The sequence below is a fragment of the Artemia sp. Qi Xiang Cuo genome, chromosome 7 (genome assembly GCF_049724085.1).
Source record: "Artemia sp. Qi Xiang Cuo chromosome 7, ASM4972408v1, whole genome shotgun sequence".
Taxonomy (NCBI): Eukaryota; Metazoa; Arthropoda; class Branchiopoda; order Anostraca; family Artemiidae; genus Artemia; species Artemia sp. Qi Xiang Cuo.
The window spans coordinates 57,465,002-57,489,277 of NC_142800.1; the positions used below are offsets into that span (position 1 = coordinate 57,465,002).

Consider the following 24,276-nt stretch of genomic DNA (forward strand, 5'->3'; position numbering starts at 1 on the left):
GTAGAGACATAAGTGACATTAATTTTTTTCACGGGTAGACAAGTCCGATTTCTCCTGAACGTGAAGCTTGGCTTCACCTTTGTAACACTAACTTTTAAAGAATCTAATTTTGAATTAATTTATTCCACTACATATATAAAGTCGGTAATGAGTAGTGTAATGTTATTACTAGATGATTTTAGAAATTACAAGTTGGTTTCAAAGTCGGTTTCAATGTCTCGAGTTGGTTTCAAAGGAATTTTGAGGAAGTTTCTGCCATACGTGCTCTAGGGTAATATACACTGAACCGCTTATGGCAGATTAAATGGGAGGAGGTGTTTGTGCTCGCCGATAGTGTTGTAGCCAAAGATTACTGAGTTTGATATACTGTGTAAATTTATACACAGTGGTCCTTACATACAGAATATGTACTATATTAAATGTGATATCTTGTTTGTTTTTATCAGGGGATTCAACCCAATATATTTTTTTTTTTTTTTTTAAATTTTCTATGTGACAAATTATTCTTGAGCTATCCAAACTCAGCTTATTCAATTTAAACGGTTGTCTTACCAATAAATATTATATATATAATAATATATGCTTCTTCTACTAATATTTTCTCTACTGCTAATAACTCAATACTGCCACCTAAGGCAATCAATGGTGACCACACTCCTCTAATCCAATCTATTCAAAGCTCCACTCTTTACCCTCTCTCATGAATTTCTGATTCCCTTTAAGTCTTTTAATATGAGCTCTCCCTCCCCCATCGCATTAAGGGATGATTGCTTTTGTTTGGTCCCAGAAGATGAACGTCACAGTCATTTTGGTCGAGAAAATAAAGCACAGTCTTGGGAAGTCTGCCACCCTTCATCTGTGAAACATTCCCTAACCATTTTACCTTTCTTTCATTATGCCCTAGGAAGTAGAGTCAAGTCAAATTTTGGTTAAGCTTATTATATATCTATTTAGTCAAACGGGTATCTGATATTTTAAATAACATTAGGTTTTGTAGAGATATTAAGAGATATTTAAATAATTATATAACATTGAAACTAAAATAGAGTTGAGCCAAGGAAGAAATCCCTTCTTCCTGACACCAATGACCTGGCGACAGAGTGAATTGTTTCCTAAGGCCATTTTGGACCTGAAACAACACGCGGTGTCCCCCAATGACAAAAAAAAAAAAAAAACGGAAAAAAAATTTGAATTCAGAAGTTCAGGCATAATGTACATATATGTTGTTCTTCAGTTGCTTCTTCAAACTTGTTTGCGTGTTTCTTTGCCAAACGCCTGATGAACACGCTTCTCTTCTACTTGAGGAGGAGGAGAGGATAAAGTCGCTCTCTTTTTTTTAATATAAAAAAGGTTTTTTAGTATAAACAATGTTTTAGTAAACTCTTTTTTTTTCTGAAATTAAGAGATGACAAACGTGTAATTTGCCTTCTGCTGCAGCACAATATAAAGGCATCATGTATTGCTTAGCAGCATAATATAAGGTTTTTTAAACAGTTCTTGGTAATGAACTTTAATTAAGGAGAGACCCGGCTCAACAGTAACCAAACTCTATAAAACAGTATTTTGATACCAATAGATATATCAAAGGAATCGGATTATTATGATGGAAGTTTAGCCTTACTTATCAAAGGCTACGAGCCTGAGGAAATTTGCCTGATTTTCGAAAAAAGGGGGAAAGGCCCCCTAAAAGTCAAAGAATCGTAATGAAAATTACACCATCAGATTCAACGTATTAGAGAATCCTATTGTAGATGTTTCAATCTCGTATCTGCAAAAACGTGAAATTTTGTATCTTTTTGCCAGAGAGAGATCAGGGATGCGTGTTTATTTGTTTTTTGTTTCTTTTTGTATGTTTTCCAGGTGTGGTCGTATTGACCCAGTTGTCCTAGAATATCGAGAGAGGGCTAATTCTAACGTAAGTTAAAAGTTTTAGTGCCCTTTAAGTGACCAAAAATATTGGAGGGCAACGTGGCCCCCTCCCATGATCTTTTTTCTCAAAATCGTCCGATCAACATTTTGAGATAGCCATTGTGTTCAGCATAGTTGAAACAACTAATAATTGTGTCTTTGGAGATAACGTGACCCCCCACAGCCCCCGGGAAATGGCCCTTAAGTTATACAATTTACCCATTGTTTATGTAGGCTATAGTATTTTTTATTGAGAAATATGCATACATTTTCCTGTTGAGGGGGGACGAATTTTCTGCTGGGGTTAATTTTCCGTAGGGAGGGAAATTTCCAGGGGGTGAATTTTCAGGGGAAATGCTAAATGGGGAGAATTTGCCAGAATTCCTCTAAGAAATTCTTTTTATGTCTTGCTTTATCTTTGCCGACTCAATTTTACGTGTGGAAATGTTAAGGGCAATTGTTCAGGGTAATATTTCACCAGGATTTAATCGCTAGAGGGTATATCCGTGGGAGCAGGGTTTTTTCCTTGGAGGTGGTGCTGGATTTCCTGGTATTATTTAAAAACGATCAGAAATTGAATGAAAAAAAACAACAAGTTTTTTCAACTGAAAGTAAGGAGCAACATTAAAACTTGCTCCTTGCTTTCAGTTTAAAAACTTCTTCTTTTTTTATTTAATTTGTCTCAATATCTAACTTTCTATTTTGGTTTGGCTCCATTTTCTCATGAATATTTAGTCACAGTTAAACATTTTTTTTTTTCATTCACAGCAAACATAAAGGTACTTCATTGCCCCGATCAAGGCCTCTATACTGGCGCCTTTGAAGTTAATACTGAGCAAATACCCAGTTTGCCTTCTCCAGCAGCATAATGTAACGCTGTTTCTTCCAAATACTCTACCTTTATATTTGGTTTGCTCGATTTACTAACAGATGTTTAGTAACAGCTATGTGATTTTCCGTCACAGTCAAACGTAAATGTGTTCTATTGTCTCAATCCAAGGTATCCAAGGTAGTGGCACTCTTTGAGACTAATACCCGACAAATATCCGGATTCAAAGTTTTTTTGATAATCTACTTAATGTCTAAGGCAGGCATCAATTTACAGCTGAGCGCATATGGAGTATTGATGAGACTGGCATCCCTTCGGTTTTAAAGCCACCAAAAGTTGTGGCACCAACAGGAGTTAAACAGGTACAACAGGCCGTCTCTACTGAGCGAAGAGAAACTACAAAATTGGTCTGCTTCATCAATGCAATTATTGGACAGATTCCACCAGTTTTTATTTTCCCACGAAAACAATTTAAACCTGAGGTGGTACGAAGAGGTCCTCTTGGCTCCATTGGCCTTGCACACCCGTCGGGTTGGGTGAACTGTCAGACTTTGTGTTGGCTGTACAAATTTTTGGAAGCATTAACGATCTGCAAAAGACATTCCTCTTCTCCTTTTGCTTGATAATCACGAAAGTCACCTTGATCCAAGATGTATTTCTTTCTGCAAGGAAAACAGTATTGTTTTTCTAGCTTTACCACCAAATTGTTCCCACTGACTCCAACCCTTATATATTGGTATTCTTGGTCCTTTCAAGAGCGGTCTCAAGCTAAAGTTAAATGAATGGCCCCAGTTAAACCGTGGGCAGAGGATGTCTATTCACCAGGTGGCTTAGCTTTGTCTTATGCCTTATCTAGAGAAGTTTTCACCGGCCAATATCACTTCCTCTATAAAAAAAAGGCTGGAATATGGCCTTTCGATAGAAATGTCTTCGGTGAGGTAGATTTTCTCCCGTCCAAAGTGACTTATTCAAGATCAAGTAAGTTCAAATTAGGCAAATGCAACAGCCCTGGAACATGACGGAATTTGCCAGTCTCGAGCCAACGATGATATTTCTATTCCTGGACGGTCAACTAACCCCAGTCCTGCTCTCAGGCCATCAACCACCAACCTGCAAGATCAGTTGGCAAAAATAAACTCAGAAATGATTAAACCATTCCTGCTTATGATAAATGCTCACGCAAGTTCTCGTAAGCGCCGCAACACAGGCAGAAATAGGATACTCATTGACATTCCAAAAAAGGAAGAAATTAAGGTAAAAAAGCGTAGAAAGGAAGACAAAAACAACCTAAAGAGACGTCTGTGGCAGATCTTAAGCTGGATTGCATCTTGGTGAAGAAGACAATAATGATGACCTGCCGTTCACTCCATCTTCCTTGTCAGTAGGAGATTACATCCGTATCAAGTTCCAGCTGAAGAAGTCAACCTCCTGCTATGTTGGCTTAGTGCAGGAGATTGCAGAAGGTGAAGCTACGTTTCATGCGCAAGAAAAGCAAAAGACTTGTCTTCCCCGAGGCTGAAGATGTTGCAAGTGTGTTTTTTTTCTTATACTCTCTAAAGTCTGCCAAAACCTCTTTCCTGTGGAGGAACCAGCAGAGTGCCTCAAACTTTTCGCTTTGACTTTTATTTCTCACCAGTCAATATGTCTTAATCAAGCAAGCTTATAATTTTTATTGTTATTTTGTACAACTGTATTCCAAGTAAAAGAAAAACTTTTTTATGGACTGGCAAATTTACTGTTTGTGCAGGATCGCCGATAGATCTTTGACATTTTTTTGCTTGTCCGGTTCAATCCCCGGCGTGTGCGAACCAACCCCCACTAGATGGGATTGGTTCGGACGCTTTGACCAAAATTATAAAAGCAGATTTTGAGAAAATTTTAAGAACGAAAAATCTGAAAAAATCTCAAGCATTCCGAATTCTGACAGGTATCTAGAGAAAACCAAACTTCGGTTTTCCGTTCATTAATAATGGAGATGTTTGTGATCGGCGAATTTTACCCAGTCCAACCCTGGCCTCCCCTATTTGTTAACTTCTAGAGCAATTTAATTTATATCTTTAGCGTTTCAATAACTGTGATGTTCACTCGTCAGCTTTTCAATTCATGCTGATGAATTTATTTCTACCATTTAATTAGTGTAATTCGTATCTATTTATATTATTATCTTTTAGATTGCACAATAGCAGGTAATGAGCGTGCTGGTATACACTACAACCCCACCCTCCATAAAAATGACCAGAGAGAGCTGATAGGCTGGCTGCGGTATGTTAACAAAGATGACATAATTTCGCTTCCTGGGACGCTGTCAAATGTCCGAATTCGGCCAGAACAATCCAAGTACCTGATAACTTATAGAACAGACCCGAGTGATTCTGAAATTACTTTTGTAATTGAGGTATTTATTTTTTTAATGTTTTAAAGCTTCAAAGAGGTCTTTTTATTAACATTTAAGAAATAAGGATCATGATTTGTTTCAATAGTTTTAGGCGCAAAGGATTTGCATGCCTAAAGATAAAACAGGCAGAGTACAGAATGGTAATAATAATAATAATAAAAAAAAAAATAAAATAAAAAAAATAAAAAAAAACAGTGGGAACAATTCTTCCACGCAGGGAAGCATGGGACGCTATATAGAGCTCACAAAACGCTGGCAAGTGAAAATTAAACAACATCTCAGTATCACCTGTGTTGGGAGAAACCGATTCAAAAATCCTAAGTAACAATTAAATGCAATTTTGAATGATGTAGACCATGAAATGTATAATTGGCTAGGGGCCAATTTAAAAATATTGACACGATAAGAAATTGTAGTCTGCGTTTGACGTCAGTTATACAATGACTTAACCAACAAAGCAGCGGATTGTCTACGAGATAAATTAACCTCAAAACTTGGTGAATTTGGGCATCATCAAGCAAACACTCATAAAAAATAAAGCCAAGGTAATGGAATTCCTTCAGAAAGATCAGATATTTGCCACACAATCTAAGCAGTGAGAAAAGGGGTGTCCGAGAATTCTACAAACAAAACAAGCACTCTTGGTCCTCGCGAAGTTGCACAGAATATCATAGCTCTTAAAATCTTGAATAACATTCTAAGTGTAGTGGGGCAAGTAGATAACATATCAAAGTCATTAGGGTAAGTTAACGTTCTAACCCAAACAGATCTGATATGGCAGCCAAGTTTATTAGCACTTGCTTATTAAAATCATCACAATGCACCGAAAAAAGAAGAACAGACAATCTATCTTCCTAGTAAACGCCCTCTTCTGAAGGATAGGTCGACTTGTGTCAAAATTCAAATGAATTCTGGACGATTTTGTCCAGACGAAGGATTCGTTACGAATCCCGAACCTTTCAAAGTCGAAATTTTTCAGGATATCCTTACTTTACTACTGTCATCACCATAGCATCTGGCTTCTCAAAGCTTGTTCAAAACATATCTAGATTTTCTTTCGGAAATTTTTGATTGTGAGATATTATCCTCCATGTATGTTAGTCTATGTTTTGCATCTTGTCTGTACCCACACCCACTGTTCTCATTAATGACGCCACCCAGGTAAGTGAAGCTATCATCATGTTCGGTTTTCGTTTAGCCAACATCACGTTTTCATATTCGTTTATTCCTAATATTCGTATTTTCAGCTAATTAGTTTCCTTTGCATTCATTTTCAAGCCTGTGTTCACACTCTGAATCCTCAAAATTTCCTAGTAATCCCAAAAAATTTCAAGTTGTTAATGTTTCCATCTAGATCATCTGTATGATCCAAATCTAAAAAAATCCACTCGAAAAGGCGTATCTACCATTACCATGGTAGATACGTCTTCTAAACTTGAAACCTACAGTATTTAAATTTCATCATTTGAATGCTCAAACTATGTGTCATGTTCAAGTAAATAAAAAGAAAAAAAAATCATCCCGCCATAAATGATGAATAGCTATTATTTTGTACAGTTTTTTTTTTGTGGAATTAGTAAAATAAATTAAACTACTTGCTTTTGTTTGGAACAGGAAAAACAAGACATAATAAATTTTTTTCCTACCACCGAGAAAAACTGAAATTTATAAGACTAAAATGGAACTGTGAGAAATCATGCCATATTTTATTCGTAATCAAGAGTCCTATGACACTTCGTGCTTCAGCGTGAACATAAAGACAACATCTCAGCGATTATCAGAAAGTACTTACGAGTTTCTACCTCATGAGTGCCCCGTATTTTCATTTTTAGACTTTAAAATTTCAGTCTTTCTAGTAAGCATGGAAAAAATTACTTATTTCTTTCTTGGTCGTAGGATGAGATGGGCCAATTTGTCAGCACAATTGTTTGCCGAAATTGGATGATTCCTCATTATGGATGTATATATTTTGAAGAAATTTGTTGATATGTTATTCTCATCTCGCCGAATTTGGCATAGAGCTTACGCGATGCCTTCATAAAGTAGGCTCGGCTTTAATGTATTCTTGATTATAATAATAATAATGATTTATTGACTCACCACCAATAAAAGATTATAGTGGAGCGAAAAAGAAAGAAGAAACTAAACACGCCAAAAGGCGAATGTAGGCGTAGAATGTTTAATGCAGTTACTTTGTTAGTTTTTCTGAAGAAACATTCCTTGTATTGTCACCGTAAATTAATACCGAGTTCAAAATTTCATCTCAGTCAGAACCCAGGAAAGTGCAACATGCCAACCTTTCTGCTAAGAAAAATTTGCTGTGGGGGGCTGGAGGAGCTTTTTGTGCACCGTCGTCAGAAATCGATACGCGAGCATGTTTTTAGATCAGCGAGACCACGGAAAGTCAGTAGGTCAAAAGTTGATTACAAACTTTGCTCGGACAGACGAAGTTAAATAAAAGTGTTAAAAATGTTTTGACATGTGTATTAGGATTGAGTTATCTGGTTGCAATGTTCAGATCACGATATTTGTTCGGATTATTTGCAATTAAAAAACCAGCGTAAACGCACTAGTTGTTTTTTTTTCCGTTATGTGGGAACACAAAAGAACAAAGTAATTTTGTAAAGCAGACACACATAGCGCTTTACAATTTTTTTTTTAGAAAAAAAGTAAATTGGTTTAGGGTGTTTTACATGATTTTGGTTTGCTTAATTTGATAGGATCTGTTGAGTATATTTTCGTAGACAACTTTGAGGCAAAATGCCCTGATAAAAGCCTATTATATTGAAAAAAGTAAATTAATCCTTTATTTCCTGGAGCCTACTTAAGGACTTAATTGATCCTAAAACAACATCATTTGGTCTTATGAACCGTCATTTGCTTTTTACTAGAAAGCACCTGCTACTTAAAACGTGACACAATCACTTCAACATCTTCTTTGCAGAATAGAAGTTGTTCCTTGTTCCTCTCATTAGTAGCAAATTCTTACACTTCTTTTATTTTTAGTGCTCAATCTTTAATCAATTGCTTGGTTAGCGATGTAGAATTGGCTGAATTTCCATGTTAAAGTTGAAAGGTATCAGCAGTTCATGGTAGGGCATGTGTATAGCATAAAAGGAATGTTTTTACCAATAGGTACTCAAACATATGCGCATGCTGAAGCATGGTCTTGCACCCAGAACACGCTTAGGTGAACACAATATGTAGTTACTTACTTAACTTATCGCACCTGGTAGTGGTCCAGATCCGAGACGGACGTGACTCTTTTCCTCCTGTCCGAAGGGTCTTATAAAAGTGCGACTACTTCTTGGAGATCAGTATCGATAATGAAGAGGTACTGGAAGAAACCGCCACCCCATCTGCACTGCGGCTTTCTGTTGGGGTGCTTCCAGCCTTGAGCAAGGGGGTCAAAATCAAATAGTGTTCGGATGAATGTCTCTGCTGGTATTGAAAATAATTGGTCAAAACACCGTGGAGTTTGGTCGGAGAGCAGATAAAAGTTGAGGGCCTGATTTGTCAATGCTAGTAGTCGGGTATTAGATTAAAAGTCACACCACCTTATATGTTCAGTTCGTCTTAAGGCCTTTGTTTGGGCTACATCTATACAATCACGAACAGAAGCAGCAGCCAACCAAGTCACAGCTATGTAGGAAAGAACTTGAGCTATGGTGGTATTGTACATCCTCATTTTTGTTTTTTACTGATATTATGACGACCACACGAAACAATTTAGTCGCGCCAAAATTGACGCAGCTTTAGCATTACGGGACTGATTTTCTGTTTCAACTGAGTCGTTATCTGTGATGTCAGATCCAAGGTAGATAATCGGCTTTACAACTTCAACTGTGTGCCTCAATACTCTGAATGTAGATGACATCTCATCTATATTTTAATATTAGCTACTTTGTAAAAAAAAGTATAATTATACTTTTGTTGTAGACTGACCCCTTGTATGTAATTGGAATGCAGCTTCTTCATCCGATTCAGTTTTCAAGCTCAGAGCAGCTTCGTTTTGAAGATTTTGGGGAACTCAGTGACCAAGTTTGGGATATTCGAAAGAATCCGGGTAGTCTACCTGATGTAACAAGTACATATCAAGTCACTGTTAGATATAAGCCTGGACTACAGCCACTAGGGTCGACGGTCATCTATATAACTTCTTTTAAAAGTAAGTAATCTCTTTTGCATCCATCCTGAAGATATAATGTTATGGCAGCAATAATAGTAATAGCGGGGTAGATAGAGATAGAACTGGGAGATATGGGGAGCCGACGTTGTATGTAATGATCTTGTTTTACTGTATCCCTTTTTAGTATTCCAGCAACAATTGAAAGTAGTACATCTAAACTATTGAATGAAGATACTTTCAAAACATGAAAAAGAAATGTCAGTTGAAGTTTTGTTTTTGAAAAGTAAAGAGTGTAACCGAAACCTATAATGAGCTAAAATTAATTCAGTTAAAAAGTGATGCTTTAAAATGAAAATTTATAGGGCTATTTTTAGCATTTCTCTTATTCATACTAATTCTGTTTGTTTTAAATTTGATTTTTTCATTTATGTGAAGTGGATGCTTATTTTGGAATTTGACTTCAATTTTTAGAGTTTGAGTTTCTATTGATAAGGGCTACTGTTTAAATTAATAGTTTTTCATTATTTGACCCGTGACTCACTTAAATGCGTATAAGGCCTTATTTTTAACCCTTATGCACGAACATTCCCTCCCAAAACACACATAAACATCGACTAAGCCTCTTCCCAAATAGCTGATGTACAACTACACACCACTGTGCATATTTCTATGCAGCCTCAAATGAGTAAACTCAATTAAATGAAGGTAAAACGGTTATCTATTATTTATTATATAAAATTTATTATGAACCGTTTTTTTCGTATGGGCTCCGTATGGGTTTTGAGACAAATTATGGCCTTTCACCTCTTATGGCCTATAATTATTTATTATTAGCCGTTCATTTTGTATGGGGGACAAGTGTGCTATTGCCAGGCCTTATGTCCTCTGGCCTCTTGTGACCTATAATTGTTTATTGTTAGCCGTTCATTTTTATGGGGGGGGGGACAAATGCACTATTACCAGATCTTAGGGCCTCAGGCCTCTTTTGGCTTAAATTATTCAGTGCAAGCTGTTGGTTTTATATGGGGGACAAGTGCACTAGTGCCGGGCCTTATAGCTTCCGTAACTGGAAAGTTGAATTGATAGCTTTTCAATATATTTAAATTGATTTGCCGTCTCAAAATTTTACTTGATTACATTTTGACACTCTCTTGGCTAACTAATTATTTCTTTGCAGGAAACGCTAACTTAAAGAGGCGAGATTCTCTTTCTTTCTTAAAAAGGGGACTATAAATTTCAATTTCCGTTCTAAAGGGCCCTTTGCCTATATTCTAAGATCACTAGTTCAGCACAATCACCCCTGGGGGAATATGAAAAATAATAATAATGATAACTTCCCAATTTGGTGTTTTCTCCTTGTTCCGTACTATAACAAAATACTTGTTCCGTACTAATAACAATTATATAACAAAATACTTTAGGCTTGAGGCGTTTGATGGTTAAATTTAAATTTATTGAATTATCGAATTTATTGAAATATTGAATATTTATTGAAAATTATTGAATAATTTATTGAATTTATTGAATTTTAATTTATATAATTTATTGAATTATCGAATCATTTAAAATCACCATCGAAATCCAGCTCTTTTGCTGTAAATTCTGTTATAAAAATTCACTTTTTTAGAGATTTTTTTTACTTTTATCACAATTTTTTCTTTACTTATAGTTCGTTTTCACAGGCTAATATCATGGAAAAGTGAAGAAACCAAGAGCTTACAAAGATTTTTAATTTATTGATTTTTTTTCTTGTCTCATACAAGTCTAATTGCTTTTTTTGTATTTTTGAGTGTGTTTTTTCTTTATTTTTTATGCTCTATCCTTTCTTTCATGTTTATAGCCATTTTTTTTTTAACGAAGTTAGATTTAGATAGTGATTGAGGGTCACCAAAACGAGACACAGATGAGGTGATCCAAAGAGTTCACATGATTTTGTGTAAGTGATATTATTCTCCTTTGGTTCTGGAGTGTGACTGATTTCTTTTTTTGTGTGTAGGGGGTGGGGATCAAATTGTTTTTGGAGGCCAAAACTGTTTAAACAGTGTCTTTTAGGTTAGAAAAAATTTATTGAATTATTGAATATTTATTGAAAATTGTTGAATAATTTATTGAATTTATTGAATTATAATTTAGATAATTTATTGAATTATTGAATTGTCGAATTATTTAGAATCATCATCGAAATACAGTTCTTTTGCTGTAAATTCTGTTATAAAAATTCACTTGTTAAAGATTTTTTTACTTTTAGCACAAGTCATTCTTTACTTACAGTTCGTTTTCACGGGCTAAGATCGTGGAAAGGCGAAGAAACTAAGAGCTTACAAAAATGTTTAATTTATTTATATTTTTTTCTTGTCTCGTATAAGTCTAATTGCTTTTTTTGTGTTGTTGTGTGTTTTTTGTTTTTTTATGCTCCGTCCTTTCTTTCATGTTTGTAGACGATTTTTTTTATTATTAAAGTTAGATAGTAATAGAGGGTCACCAAGACGAGTCACAGATGAGGTGATCCAAAGAGTTCACATGATTTTGTGTAAGTGATATGGTTCTGGAGTGTGTCTGATTTCTTTTTTAGTGGGTAAGGGGGGGGGGTCAAACTGTCTTTGGAGGCCAAAACTGTTTGTACAGTGTCTTTTAGGCTAGAGAAAAATTTATGAATTATCGAATTTATTGAATTATCGAATCATTTAGAATCACCATCGAAATCCAGCTCTTTTGCTGGAAATTCTGTTATCAAAATTCACTTGTTTAGAGATTTTGTTAGTTTTAGCACAAATCATTCTTTACTTACAGTTTGTTTTCATGGGCTAAATAACATCATGGAAAGGTGAAGAAACTAAGAGATTACAAAGATTCTTAAGGTCATCCCACGTATTAAAGAACAATTAAACAAAAATATCAAAGACGTAAACTCGAAGGTTTTTCTGGGTGGGGTGGGGTCTTCAAAATCCAAAGTACGCATTTTTTAAGCGCTTTATTTTAATTCTTCCAACGAGGAGGGGATTGTTCGGACCAATCAAAGGGTGTCCAACCTCACAGTGTGTGTTAGTAAGTTAAAGCTAATTCTAAAACACAATCAAAAATTAACCGCATCTATTATTTACTTTACCTCTGTCTATAGTTTTTTTGGTTTACCTCTTGTTAGAATAGTTTTTTTTTTCACAGAATCCTTTTAATTTTTTATGCTTAATCTATCATTTTTTTTCAGGATCAAACTTGCAGATTGCACGCTCCCGCCACTTACCAACTCCACATACGAAACATACACTTATAAATGGAAAAATTGAACGAAATGAAAGAGGTTTTCACTCTCTTCATTATAACAGGTATTTTTTTTTTATACTTTTTTTCTGTCTACATCGTGTATTTGAAACTTTAATGTTTGTTTAGCAATGGATAGCTTTTGATGAGAATGATGTGGGAACCAAAGTAAGCTAGGGTGTGCTCTAATGCCCTTAATCATCTACCCCTCTCCTAACTTTTTTGAAAAAGGATAGACGTACTTCACCTCTTTCTCAAAGCTGAAATAAAGACGAAAAATATTTTTTTTTTGTATGAAATTTCGGAATTGTAATAATCACAAAGGCTTAAATATACAAAAAAAAAACTGTTGTTTAACCTGTTGTTTCAAAACAGTACACGCCAAATCTCCTGACGTTATGATTCTCTCCGTAATTTCTTACACTTATCAATTAATTTGATGTTTATGGTTTTTCTTTCAATTTTCTTCTCTCAACCCCCCCCCCCCCCTAAAAAAACGTTATCCAAAGTCTCATCCAAGATGTGCGTATACTACCTTGTTGGTTGTTATTCCTACATTTTCGCTTTTACATATATGTTTTCCTACATTTCCTCCATTTACTACATTTTTTTTTACTACATTTACTATATTTTTCATGTTTTTCTACATTTATGTTTTCCTACAAGCTTTGCGACATTTTCGCTCACGAAGAGATTTTAAATTACACCCATACATCTACTTAAAAAATTATACACACAATATATTAAACCCAATATAAATACACCCATTAAAAAAAACAACACTGTAATAAACAAGATGACGCAAATAAGTAACAAAAATAAAATGAATTTTAATTATATAATGATATTCGTTCCTAGAAAATTCAATAATCCAAGGTTTTATTTAGTAGTAATTATTTGAATTTTCAGTTTGATAATTATTGAAAAATCCTTAAAATCCCTAATATATTTTGTTGTCAGTAAAAGGCAAATGGCAGAGTAGACTCAAGAAGATTAACGTACAGGGTGAGAGGGCTAGGGTAGTAGACAAATTCCTGTTTGTAGTAATATCTGTCCGTTTTAAGTTTGCCTCGAGTATTCCTTGTAATTTTTGTTGTTTAAGATTTAATTATTCATCTATATCAATGTGATATGATTATTCGTTTTAGTCTCTATTGGTTTCCGGTTTCAAGTATTCCTTGACAGTAATTTCATGTCGTTTTAAGTTTGAATTGTTATAGGACTTTAATTCTTCTCATACTAAGTTTGAATATGGCTCTTTACTTTTCTTTGGATAACTTCTTTTACGAGAAGGTTTTTTTAAAATCAATTTCTTTTTTTTCTAAAGTTTTATTATTGGTTAACATTACGGATATTTCTCCAGTTGCAGGTTCTTGGCTTAAAAATTCAAAGCAGGTTTTTTTTTGGGGGGGGGGGGGACTTTATACATGGAGGAATTCAGAAACGGGAAATAAATTGTAGGCTAAATTTTGATATTTTTCTGTGGGAAGGCCCCCAAACCTCTTTATTTAGGATCGTTCCAAAACACAAAATTCCTTGAAACAAGTCTTTGATTATCAATTAGTTTACTTGTTTTCTTTCAAGAATGAACTTATGAAATCATAAATAACATGTTTTTTTAATTTCAGGGTATACAGTCCTGATGGTAACTGGTATAACCTTCGAAGATCGAACGAAAGCATCGAATTTGTTTTTTCCGATATTACATCAAATGAAAAAGAGGCAATTCTTGTGGCCACGCCCCATAGACACACTGGTAAACAGCCATTGGCCGAAATAAAATATAGTATCAATAATACGCGGATCGAAAAAAATGGACGTGCCATTGTACAGCAGTCAAGAGACTTGAGGGATTCAAGCAATTTATTTCATTGGACGCTTAAATCTGTTGCTATGACTGATAATAATGAGCTGGGTTTTTCTATTGAGCTCCCATTTGTCTATCACTACAATGAGAACTATACACATACAGTATACATCGAGGATAGTGTCTTTGAGAAGAATCAAAATTTCGCGTTTTCAGTAGACGGCCACTATGCCGTATTCAAAATGTTTGGCAATCAATTCCGCAACAATAGATGTAAAAATGGGCTTATAAGTGTTACGGGAATGGAGAAATCAATTGAAATAAGTGGCAATCTAATTGAGAAAAATGCTTGTGATTTTATTATACAATTTGCTGCAGATTCTCAATCTGATATTTTAGGTGATATACTTGCTAATTTCACCTACAATCGAATTACGTACAACCAGCACAGTTCTAATATAATGAGGACGGCAGGCTATCACCAAATTTGTTCCTACTTATTAGCCCTTAAAGGAGTACAAAAAGTAAATATTACTGATAATATTTTTGATCATAATGAGCTAGACTATTAGTTTCTTGCTGGCTTGCATACTGCCCGAATTGATAATACAATAAACGCACAGCGTAACTGGTGGGGTAGCAATGATATCAAAGCCATTGAAGATAGAATTTTCGATTTTGATGATTGGAATGTTTATACCCTTGCAAGGTACCAGCCTTTTCTTCTCGAGCCTGATTTAGCTGGTCCTCAGTCATCAACAAGACCTCCAAGACAGATGGTTGATCTAAATAATTTAGGAGGCAGAATTAATGGCTTTTAGACTGTACCTTATTGTAGGACACCATATATAGTACAAAGAGACATAACAGTCATGCCTGGTAGTACGTTAGTGATACTTCCTGGAGTAGAGTTAGAGTTTTATCCTAGTGTTGGTATTTTAGTGCTTGGTAATTTAATAGCCGAAGGTCATTGGTCAGCCCCAATCAAGATGCGTCCCGCAGCTGTTAAAACACCCCGGTTTAGAATGATTAGAGCCATTGATAGTCCATGTGTGCGACTCTGTAGAGACGGGTCGTTTTCCAATCGTGAAGGTTACCTTGAAGTTTTTAACAAAACATTAACCCAATGGGTCCCGGTATGTGATGCTCGTTTTACAGAAGCAGATGCACAAGTCGTTTGCTGTGAGCTTGGATATGAAGTAATTAACATCCATCAAAACGTGGTAGGCACTACGAATATCTGTGGGATAGTCTTCTACGGATTCATATATGGGCTGAACCTTATTAATGTACAGGAAAAGAACCAAGACTTATTGATTGTCCCATAAGGCTTGACGACTAAGATCACGATTATTTACAGCAAGAATGCCACTGGGAAGACGATTTTGTGTTTATTTCTTGTGAGGAAAGGAACTTAGAGGAAGAGCTTGGGTACTGGGGAGGTTTAAGGATTTCAGTCCCCAATTTTGAGCACGAGCATATACCTCCTCATCTGGCTAAATTAGCAAATGAATCAATTGTGCAGTTTGTGCAGATATCAGGTGCAGGTTATCTTCATGGAGAGAAAAGCCCTGCGTTGCAGTCAATCTTAAGAGCCCCTATAATTCGAAACATTAATGTCACAGCTTGTGCTTCAGATGGCGTTCTTCTTGTCAGTCCTCATACAGCAGTTCCTATGCTAGATAACTGGTAAGCCTCATTGTTTTCTTCTTTTTCTTCTCGTTGTATTTTTTTTTAACATTCTAATAAATTTGTAGAGTAAAGAAAATAGATAGCTATTGCAACTGAAAAGTAGACCGAGCTTACTATTAGCTAAAAACATTTAAAATAATCCTAAGAATTGCTCTTATAATGAAGAATTATACATTTATTTTAGTGAAAAATTCAGCTTTTTTCGTAATAACTTCTTGATCTTAGTTTGAATTTATATGTCCACCATTCAATCTAGGATGCATGGGAAATGACTTGCAATGCTTAGATGCCCCTTCATGCAAAAAAATCAGCTTACATACAATGTTGCATGATTAGCTTCATGCAACCAATTGTTAGTACAAGAGGTTTCCTAGAAAATTAATACAAACGTTTATATAAAGACAATATAGTATTTCAGGCAAAGCCGGTCAAGTGAAAACAGATTTTCGTCCACCGGACTTGACATTTTTTGAATTGATGCTCGGCTTGGTGGCCTAGGGTGGCCTTTGTGGCCTATGGGGCCCAGAAATCGATCTCACCGCAACAGGGTTGTGCGACAGGGTTGCTATTTATCCCTCTAAAAACAAACCCTGCTAGTGAAATGTTCGATTCGACGCCCTATTAGCAAGCATGGCTCTGGAGGATCTTAATCCTTTTTTTCAATTTGCCTGATTTGCATTTTGAGCCCTAGAAAGCTCCGTCGGAGACTGCAAATCCCAAAAAGTAAAAAAAAAATCACGCGTGGCCTTTCTTGACAAATCCACAATGAAGACATGACCTAATTTAAACACTTATGTATATCTTTCTTAAAAACATGCTACTCGGATAAAAAAAAAAAATTCGATCCACCGACCTCTGGGTTATGGGCCAAGCGCACTTCCGCTGCGCCAAAAAAGATATGTTACTTTGTTATTGCGAGCATTTGTAAATATCTGTCTAGGCCTAAAATATACTGGTAATAAACAAATAAGCTAAATTAAGTAAGATATTAGATATAACCGAGAAAATTTGTGCAGATTTTCATTTTGAGCCCTAGAAAGCTCCGTCGGAGACTGCTAATCCCAAAAAGTAAAAAAAAATCGTGCGTGTCCTTGCTTGACAAATCCATAATGAAGACATGACCTAATTTAAACACTTTGTAATACTTCTTAAAAACATGCCACTCGGATAAACATATTAGCAGCTAGTGGTTTCGAACCACCGACCCCTGAATTATGGGTCCACCGCGCTTCCGCTGCGCCAAGATGCTGATAGTAAGTGTAAAAAGATACGTTACTGTGTTATATATCTTGCGAGCATTTGTAAATATCTGTCTAGGCCTAAAATATGCTGATAATAGATAAATAAGCTAAATTAATGAAGATATTAGATATAACCGAGAAAATTTGTGCAGAATTATTTTGGAGCCATGAAAAAAGGAAAATACACATAGACCAATAATGCTGATAAAACTTTATTGAGATTAATAAGTTTTTCCATATACTATCTATATAGAAACACTTTTACCAGTATTATACTCCATAAGTCCGTATAATACTGATAAAAAACTTTTGGTAAATTTGTAGTTTAGAACATAGGCCTAAATTAGCTGTAATGAAAGTGAATATATCACCTGATGTCTTTTTTAATGCTCTTTCATTATTCAATAATTGCGTCTGGGGCACACTCTATTTTGAGCCCTTAAAGGGCTAAAATGGCCAGTGAAAACAAATCACCATTTGTAGCGGATTAATTAATAAAATATTATTTTAAGAACAAATTTGCAGAAATTTATAAAAAGAGCTAGAAACCCCTGTTTTACCTTTTGTTTTACCTTTTTGGGCCCTGTTTTGTTTTACCTTTTGGGCCCTATTAAGTGCTCAAGATGGAATTTGTTCCAGAAATGATTATTTAATTATAGAAGAACATAAGAAAAAAGATCTAGTGATGTATTCACTTTCATCCTAGCTAAATTTTGTTGTAAACTACAAATTTACCAAACTTTTGTCAGTATTATATGGAGATTTAACTGTTGCTTTTCTTGTGACCCGTCTGTTAATAGGCTTGTTTTTTCACTCATCAATGTGCTAAGATCTTACATCTTTTGTCGGAAAACGCTTAAAAGTGAAATCTTTGAATAAAGATCTTACATCTTTGGTTGTTTTTGTGCAAACGTCTTTCATCATTCTGCTCTGATCAGCGGTCTGAGAACAATGATGAGTAGATCATCAAAGTTCTCTCATCATGGTTCTATTTGGCAGAAAGATTGCGTCTTTCGCGTATTTTGCCAACATCAGCGAGCTGTAAGTTCTTAGAACAAAGATGAGTTGAAAAACGATAATCTTTGTAGAAAGATGTAAGATCTTAGATGAAAGATCTTAGCGCTAAAAAACAGGCCTAATGATAAAAATAATGATAATATATGGGATATGGAACTTTAAAAGAAGAGAAATCACCAAGCTCTAAAGAAGTTGGCGTTATTCAGGGTCACTAATTGGAGGAGAACGATGTGGGAAGGACCCCCTCCCTAGATTATTTTGTCAACTGGCCTATATGTCATCCCAATATATAACATTTGTATTGTTCCATAAAAAGTTTATTCACGGAACCTTTTTTTAAATTGGGTTGCTAGCGAGATTTGAGTTTCTTGCCCTTGAGGGGCTGTCCAGGGATAATTGCGAGGCTAAGATTGTAGTTCTAGCCCCTTGTTTGTTATTAGTTGTTCTCCAGATTTTCTTCTTTTTTCCGATGGTTTTTGCTGGATTACATTTGCCCTCCCCCCCCCCCTTCGACCCCTGATTAACTCAACCTTGTTCAGCTTCATCTGTTTAACTTAACCCTCGCTCAACTCAACCCCATTGAATTAAAATAAAACACGACATAAGAACTAACCAAGGAACAAAGACCATTTCATTGAGTTAACTTACATCACTATTGACAAAACGGGCTGAACTATATTTTCTAATTAGGTTGCTGATGTCAAGGAGGGTGGTTTTTAATGGGGGTCGAGTCAAATAAGGTTGGCTTAAATGGGGATTGAGTGGCATGAGGGTAGAGTTAAACGAGGGTTGAGCTAAGTGACAATTGAGTAGTATGCTTCGTCTGGATTTGCGTACAACACTAGGAATTACCATGCTATTTGTGTACAGCACTAAGACCATGCTATTTGCGTACGGCCATAGGACCATGTTATTTGCGGAGACATATAGGAATTTCTACATTATTCTATAGAAGCTCTACAGCTTTTCAAAAAGATTCAGAGCTCCCTCACATGGCATTATAATTTGAATAGACTATGTTCCATCTTGTGCTAGCTAGGGCCTTGCACAATATGTTATGAAGGATAAGTTTTTCTGACATAATTTACGTAGACTAGATTTCTACTTCATGATATGCATGTCTTTTAGGGTAAATGCGTGTCAGAAAACCGGTGCGTCTTGTTTAGCTGCCAATATATTCAACTATTTCTTTTGTATATATTCAAGTTTTAGATTATAATTTTCTACAGTTTGAATAGTTCATTCAATCTATCAGTATCAATATTTTTGCAATCATTTACATAGATATGGAATATTCTAAGCGAATTCTGGTGAGTAAAATTTTCTAATTATTATAATAAAAAAGAAATCTATTTGTTTGTCTCGCCATTAAGTCAATTCAAATTTTAGGGGGACTTAGCCCCCCTCCCCTCTAACAATACAAAATATTAAAATATAATTAGTATATTCTATAGAAAACACTAATTATGCTTTTTTCTATTATGTAAAAAAAAAACCACTCCTAGGTGAGTAAAGCCGTCGGACCTCAGGTCTATACTTAAGGAGGGGATATAGGTGGGACCTACAATTTATTCACCGATAATTTTGGGCTATGTTATTTTAGGAGAAAGTGAAAGATGTATTTATTAAGCTATTAATTGTTTAAAGCATATTCCAGCCTAGGTAGCATACTAGGACCCCGAGGCTGTTCAGTATGGTGAATGTATGTACGCGAAGGAATATTTGAGCAGAAAAATATTGGTTTGTAAAAAGTAGCAGGCAATCTAAAGTGCTAATTGTTATAGCACTACAAACATCAGAATTGCCTTTATAGGTCAAATTATATTTTTTTTTTGGGGGGGGGGGTGTTCTTTGAAATCTCCCTTCCCTCCAAACTCAAAATTTTCAAAAATTTTACTTTAAAAGCTTTTTTTTTTAAATATTTCTAAAGTGCTAAGATACATAGAGTGCTACAAACACCAGAATAAACTTTAGAGGGCAATTTATCTGTAAAAGAGGGCTTATTATTTCATTACTATTTTTTTTCTTTTTTAAGGATGTTGAGATGGATTCATGCAATTACCCTCCCTCCGAAAAGAGACCAAGATGGGATGATATCACATCGATGCAAGCTGCAAGACCATCAGTCATCAGATATGCTAGCTCCAATACAAGTTCGATGGACCAGCCAGGAGCCTCTCAAACCTCCATGCAACCTGGCAGAAAATTCAAGAGAGAATGGATAGATCCTCATAATGCATCAATCTCATCCAATCAAGATCGGGAGGACAATCCTCTTCATGCTTTGCCAGGGACTTCAGATTTACAAGTGCAGTCAGAATTTGTAAATGTATATATTTTTTTTCTTTCCGTATTTTCTAAAATAAGGCAAATTTTCTCAAGCGCGTAACTTTCGATGAGCAAAACTTAAATTTGTTTCTAAACTATTCTACAATAATTCATTCCTATTTCATTTTCTTTCATTAGCATTAGCCAAATTAGCAGTATATAAAAGAGTGGTTATAACACAGAAGTAGCAAATAGCTTATCATACTTTTCTACAGATTTATTAACCTTACCTGTAATTTCTCTTTTAAGCAAGATGTTTTCTAATGCAAAAATCCATTATTTCATTAAACAAACTTTATATAAACAAAAATCACTATTTCACAGTTGTCAATTGAACAACCTTTTTTAAACTGGGATGTGTTTTGCACTTTGCTTCTGTGCGTATTTAAACCTTTATCAAAATAACCCATCAGAAAATTTGAATTTTAATCTGACAGGTATAATTTGAATGTTAAACGCTCGTTACAAAAGTGGATTTCAAATAATCGGATGTTTTTATCTTAGATGAAGAGAGAGATATTAACACAGGAAAAAAGGATTCTTAATAATATAAAATGTGACAACGCAGTGTTATCAAAAACATTTTTTGGGCGAAACTGTTTTGGATATTTTAGGCAATTATTTCGGCGAAACAGTTAGAGACATTATAAAAGATGATTTTAGAATATGTTTTCAAAATGGATCTGGGGCTGAAACTCTAGGGTCGTTATAATACACAATTTCTATTTGAACAGTGTTGTGAAGTCCTCTACCCCAACTACAAATGGCTCCGATCCTCCTACCCCAAAGGAAGCTCCCGATCCCCAAAGATCCTCCCCGGGGCTCTAAAAAGGATCATCCAGCCCTCATTCAGGTAAACATACAACTAAAATGAACATGAATTTTTCAACTTTATGAAATAATGCTTATTTCACATAGAAAATAAAATCTTTTTTCTACAGATTAATGAAATAGCACTGCCATCAGATGATGGAACATCGGCATTTACAGAACAAATTCTATCACCGCCAACGGAGTTCAGAGACGAACCTACATTAGTTGTAGATAATATGGAATGGCAAGGGGGTTTTCTTAAAGATGTTTTTGGGACATGGCTAGCCTAGACGATTTAACTTGTGATATTGATATGATAGAGGATCCGGACTGGGTAGATAGATTTATGCATGAACATTTAGGCAATGTTACTAGTACTACCGAACCGGGTCCTCGTAAAGAAATTACGTAGCAGGACAATACAGGCTGGCTTGATCAATTATCCCCAAACACCTTGGAATATGTACTAGGGGACCTCATGCCATCTCCAACCATTGCAGTTGAACAGACGGGGGGTATTGAAAATTCTATGTCACCCTCCCCCATTCCGCTTAATGATACAGCAATAACAATGCAAATTGTTGGGCCTAATTCTTCCAGGGATATTTTTGATGACAACTTTACTATTAGTGAATTGGATCCTGTACAAATAGGTGCAGGACATGAAAATAGTGCTGTCCTCGGAATTACGTGAATTTTAGTTTTTAGAGTCTGCTCTAAGTCTCATACAAACATATAGGGTAGATTTTAACCCTCCCGAGGAAAACGTGGTTGACGGGAGCATTAATTTAACTGACCCTGTGAATGTTCTCCATAACTACATCGACAGAATTTGAGCACCAATTAAGATTCAGATTCAGAAATGGGGGGGGGGGGTTAAGGGGGAGTTAAAGCATCAGTTAATCAGAAAGTTTATTTACAAAAGGGAACATCTGGGGATATTTTTTATTTTCATTTTTTAACTGGCAACCAGACTTTTTACCCTGGTCTAAATGAATTTGAGGATAACTTTTTCAACTGGGTGAATAAACTAATCTCAACTTTGGACACGTTTAATGAGAGGGGAAGTGGGTCCACCATTTTATACATTGAACACATGGATCTGAATCTCAGTAGATTTAAAAAAAACTTTATTTTAAGGGGGGCAGGTAGTAGTCGACGAATAAATTGCCACCCAGATTTGTCGGCTACAGGAGGAGTTCAGGGTTTCAGATTTGACATGGGGCTACAATGCTCTAAATATGCATTTTTAGCAGCAGCCCATAAAACATTAAAAAAAATTCATCAATGAAAAATCTCAATGGAGTTGCACGTTACGGCGGAAAAAATTTCCCTAAAGTAAATTTTTACTGTTTAGAGGGGAAGTTTCCGGTGTCCTTGAAAGAAATAACCATATTCGAAAAAGCAAATGAAAATCTTGGGTTGGGGGTGGTTATTCTCCAGTATGACACTGAATTTGTAGATGGGGGAAAAACCAAATGAAAAAGGAGTTTTGTATTCAGTGAGGACACCGACGGTGGAAAATGTTAAAAATTGGGTTTGGGTTGTTTACGAGCCTCTCAAAGATGTAAATTCATATGGTCATTTTTTCCCTGTTACAGCAAAAAGTCGACTCTTATCCCAAGGCAAAAAATATGGGGAACGTTTCTATTACCCCATGTGCCTTTCTTCATTTAAAATTGAAAGAACATTTTCGGATCACATGAACCATTGCAAAATTCATGGGAATCAACGAATTGAAATGCCGGCAGAAGGCAAAGATACATTACAATTTAAAAATTTCCAAAATTCCCTGCTACAAGTTGATAAAGTGTCTTTGGACTGTGAAACAAGACTGACTGAGGTATCAGACCCATCAAGGCCAAATATAGTCAAGGAACACAAACTAGTTGCGTGTTCCTACGCACACGCCCGTCGCGATTCCAACAATAAAATGCAGTTTGAAGAGTTTTTTTTGGCTATGGATGAGCAGGGTAGCATGGAAAAGTTATTGGTATCTTTAATAAAAACAGCAAACGGCGCAATTTCACGATTGCGTCACACCAACTACCCAATGAGATTGTCAGATAAAGAGCAACTGGCGCTAGAAAAGGGGACAATTTGCTGGGTTAGTAGGGGTGCTCTTGCCCCAAAAGACGCGGTGCAGGATCACGACCACCTTATTGATCCCAATTCAACGGGAAAAAGTAACTTTTGGGGCTGGGGTCACAATTCATGTAATTTAAAAATTAAACAGCAACATTTTCTTCCGTTTTTTATACATAACTCTAACTATGATCTGAAGTATGTACTACCAGCATTGGCGCATCTTCAAAGAAATGGAACAGTGGATGATGCATGGGTGATAGACAGCTTTACCTACAAAATCTTACCTAAATCATCGGAAAAGATGCTTGTTTTGGAATTTAAGTGGAAATTTGTTAAAGCCGACGTTGAGTACACGAATAAAATTCGCTTTTTAGATTCCTACAGTTTTTTCCCCAAATCATTGAGCGAAATAATTCAGGTACAGAAAAACGATAACGGCTGCAATGCTATCCCCCTTCTCAAGCAACAATTTCAAAATGATTTATATGATTTGTTGACGGTCAAGGGCATATATCCTTATGATTATTATTGTTCCATGTCGAGATTCACCGAGGAAACTATTCCTCCGATTGAATCGTTTTACGATAGTCTTCATGATTGTAGTTGCACCCTCGATGAATACAATTTTGATAAAAAAAAAGTTTGGGCAGAGGGAGGGTGTAAAAATGGGTTTGACTACTGCAAGCTGTATTTGTCGAGTGACGTGTTAACTCTGTTATACATTATGTGTAAAAATACGGATAAAATCTATGAGGAATTTAATCTTGATTC

General features: G+C 35.6%; 1 protein-coding gene across 1 annotated transcript in view; it reads left to right on the forward strand.

The window, feature by feature from the left end:
* Positions 1-24,276, forward strand: part of LOC148950486 (protein bark beetle-like) — a 113,429-nt gene that overhangs the window by 59,916 nt on the left and 29,237 nt on the right. Inside the window, 5 exon segments of the mRNA XM_089091877.1 lie at positions 4,909-5,132; positions 9,072-9,300; positions 12,467-12,584; positions 14,148-15,645; positions 15,681-16,015. Of these exon segments, the coding sequence (XP_088948003.1) occupies positions 4,909-5,132; positions 9,072-9,300; positions 12,467-12,584; positions 14,148-15,645; positions 15,681-16,015 (2,404 nt within the window).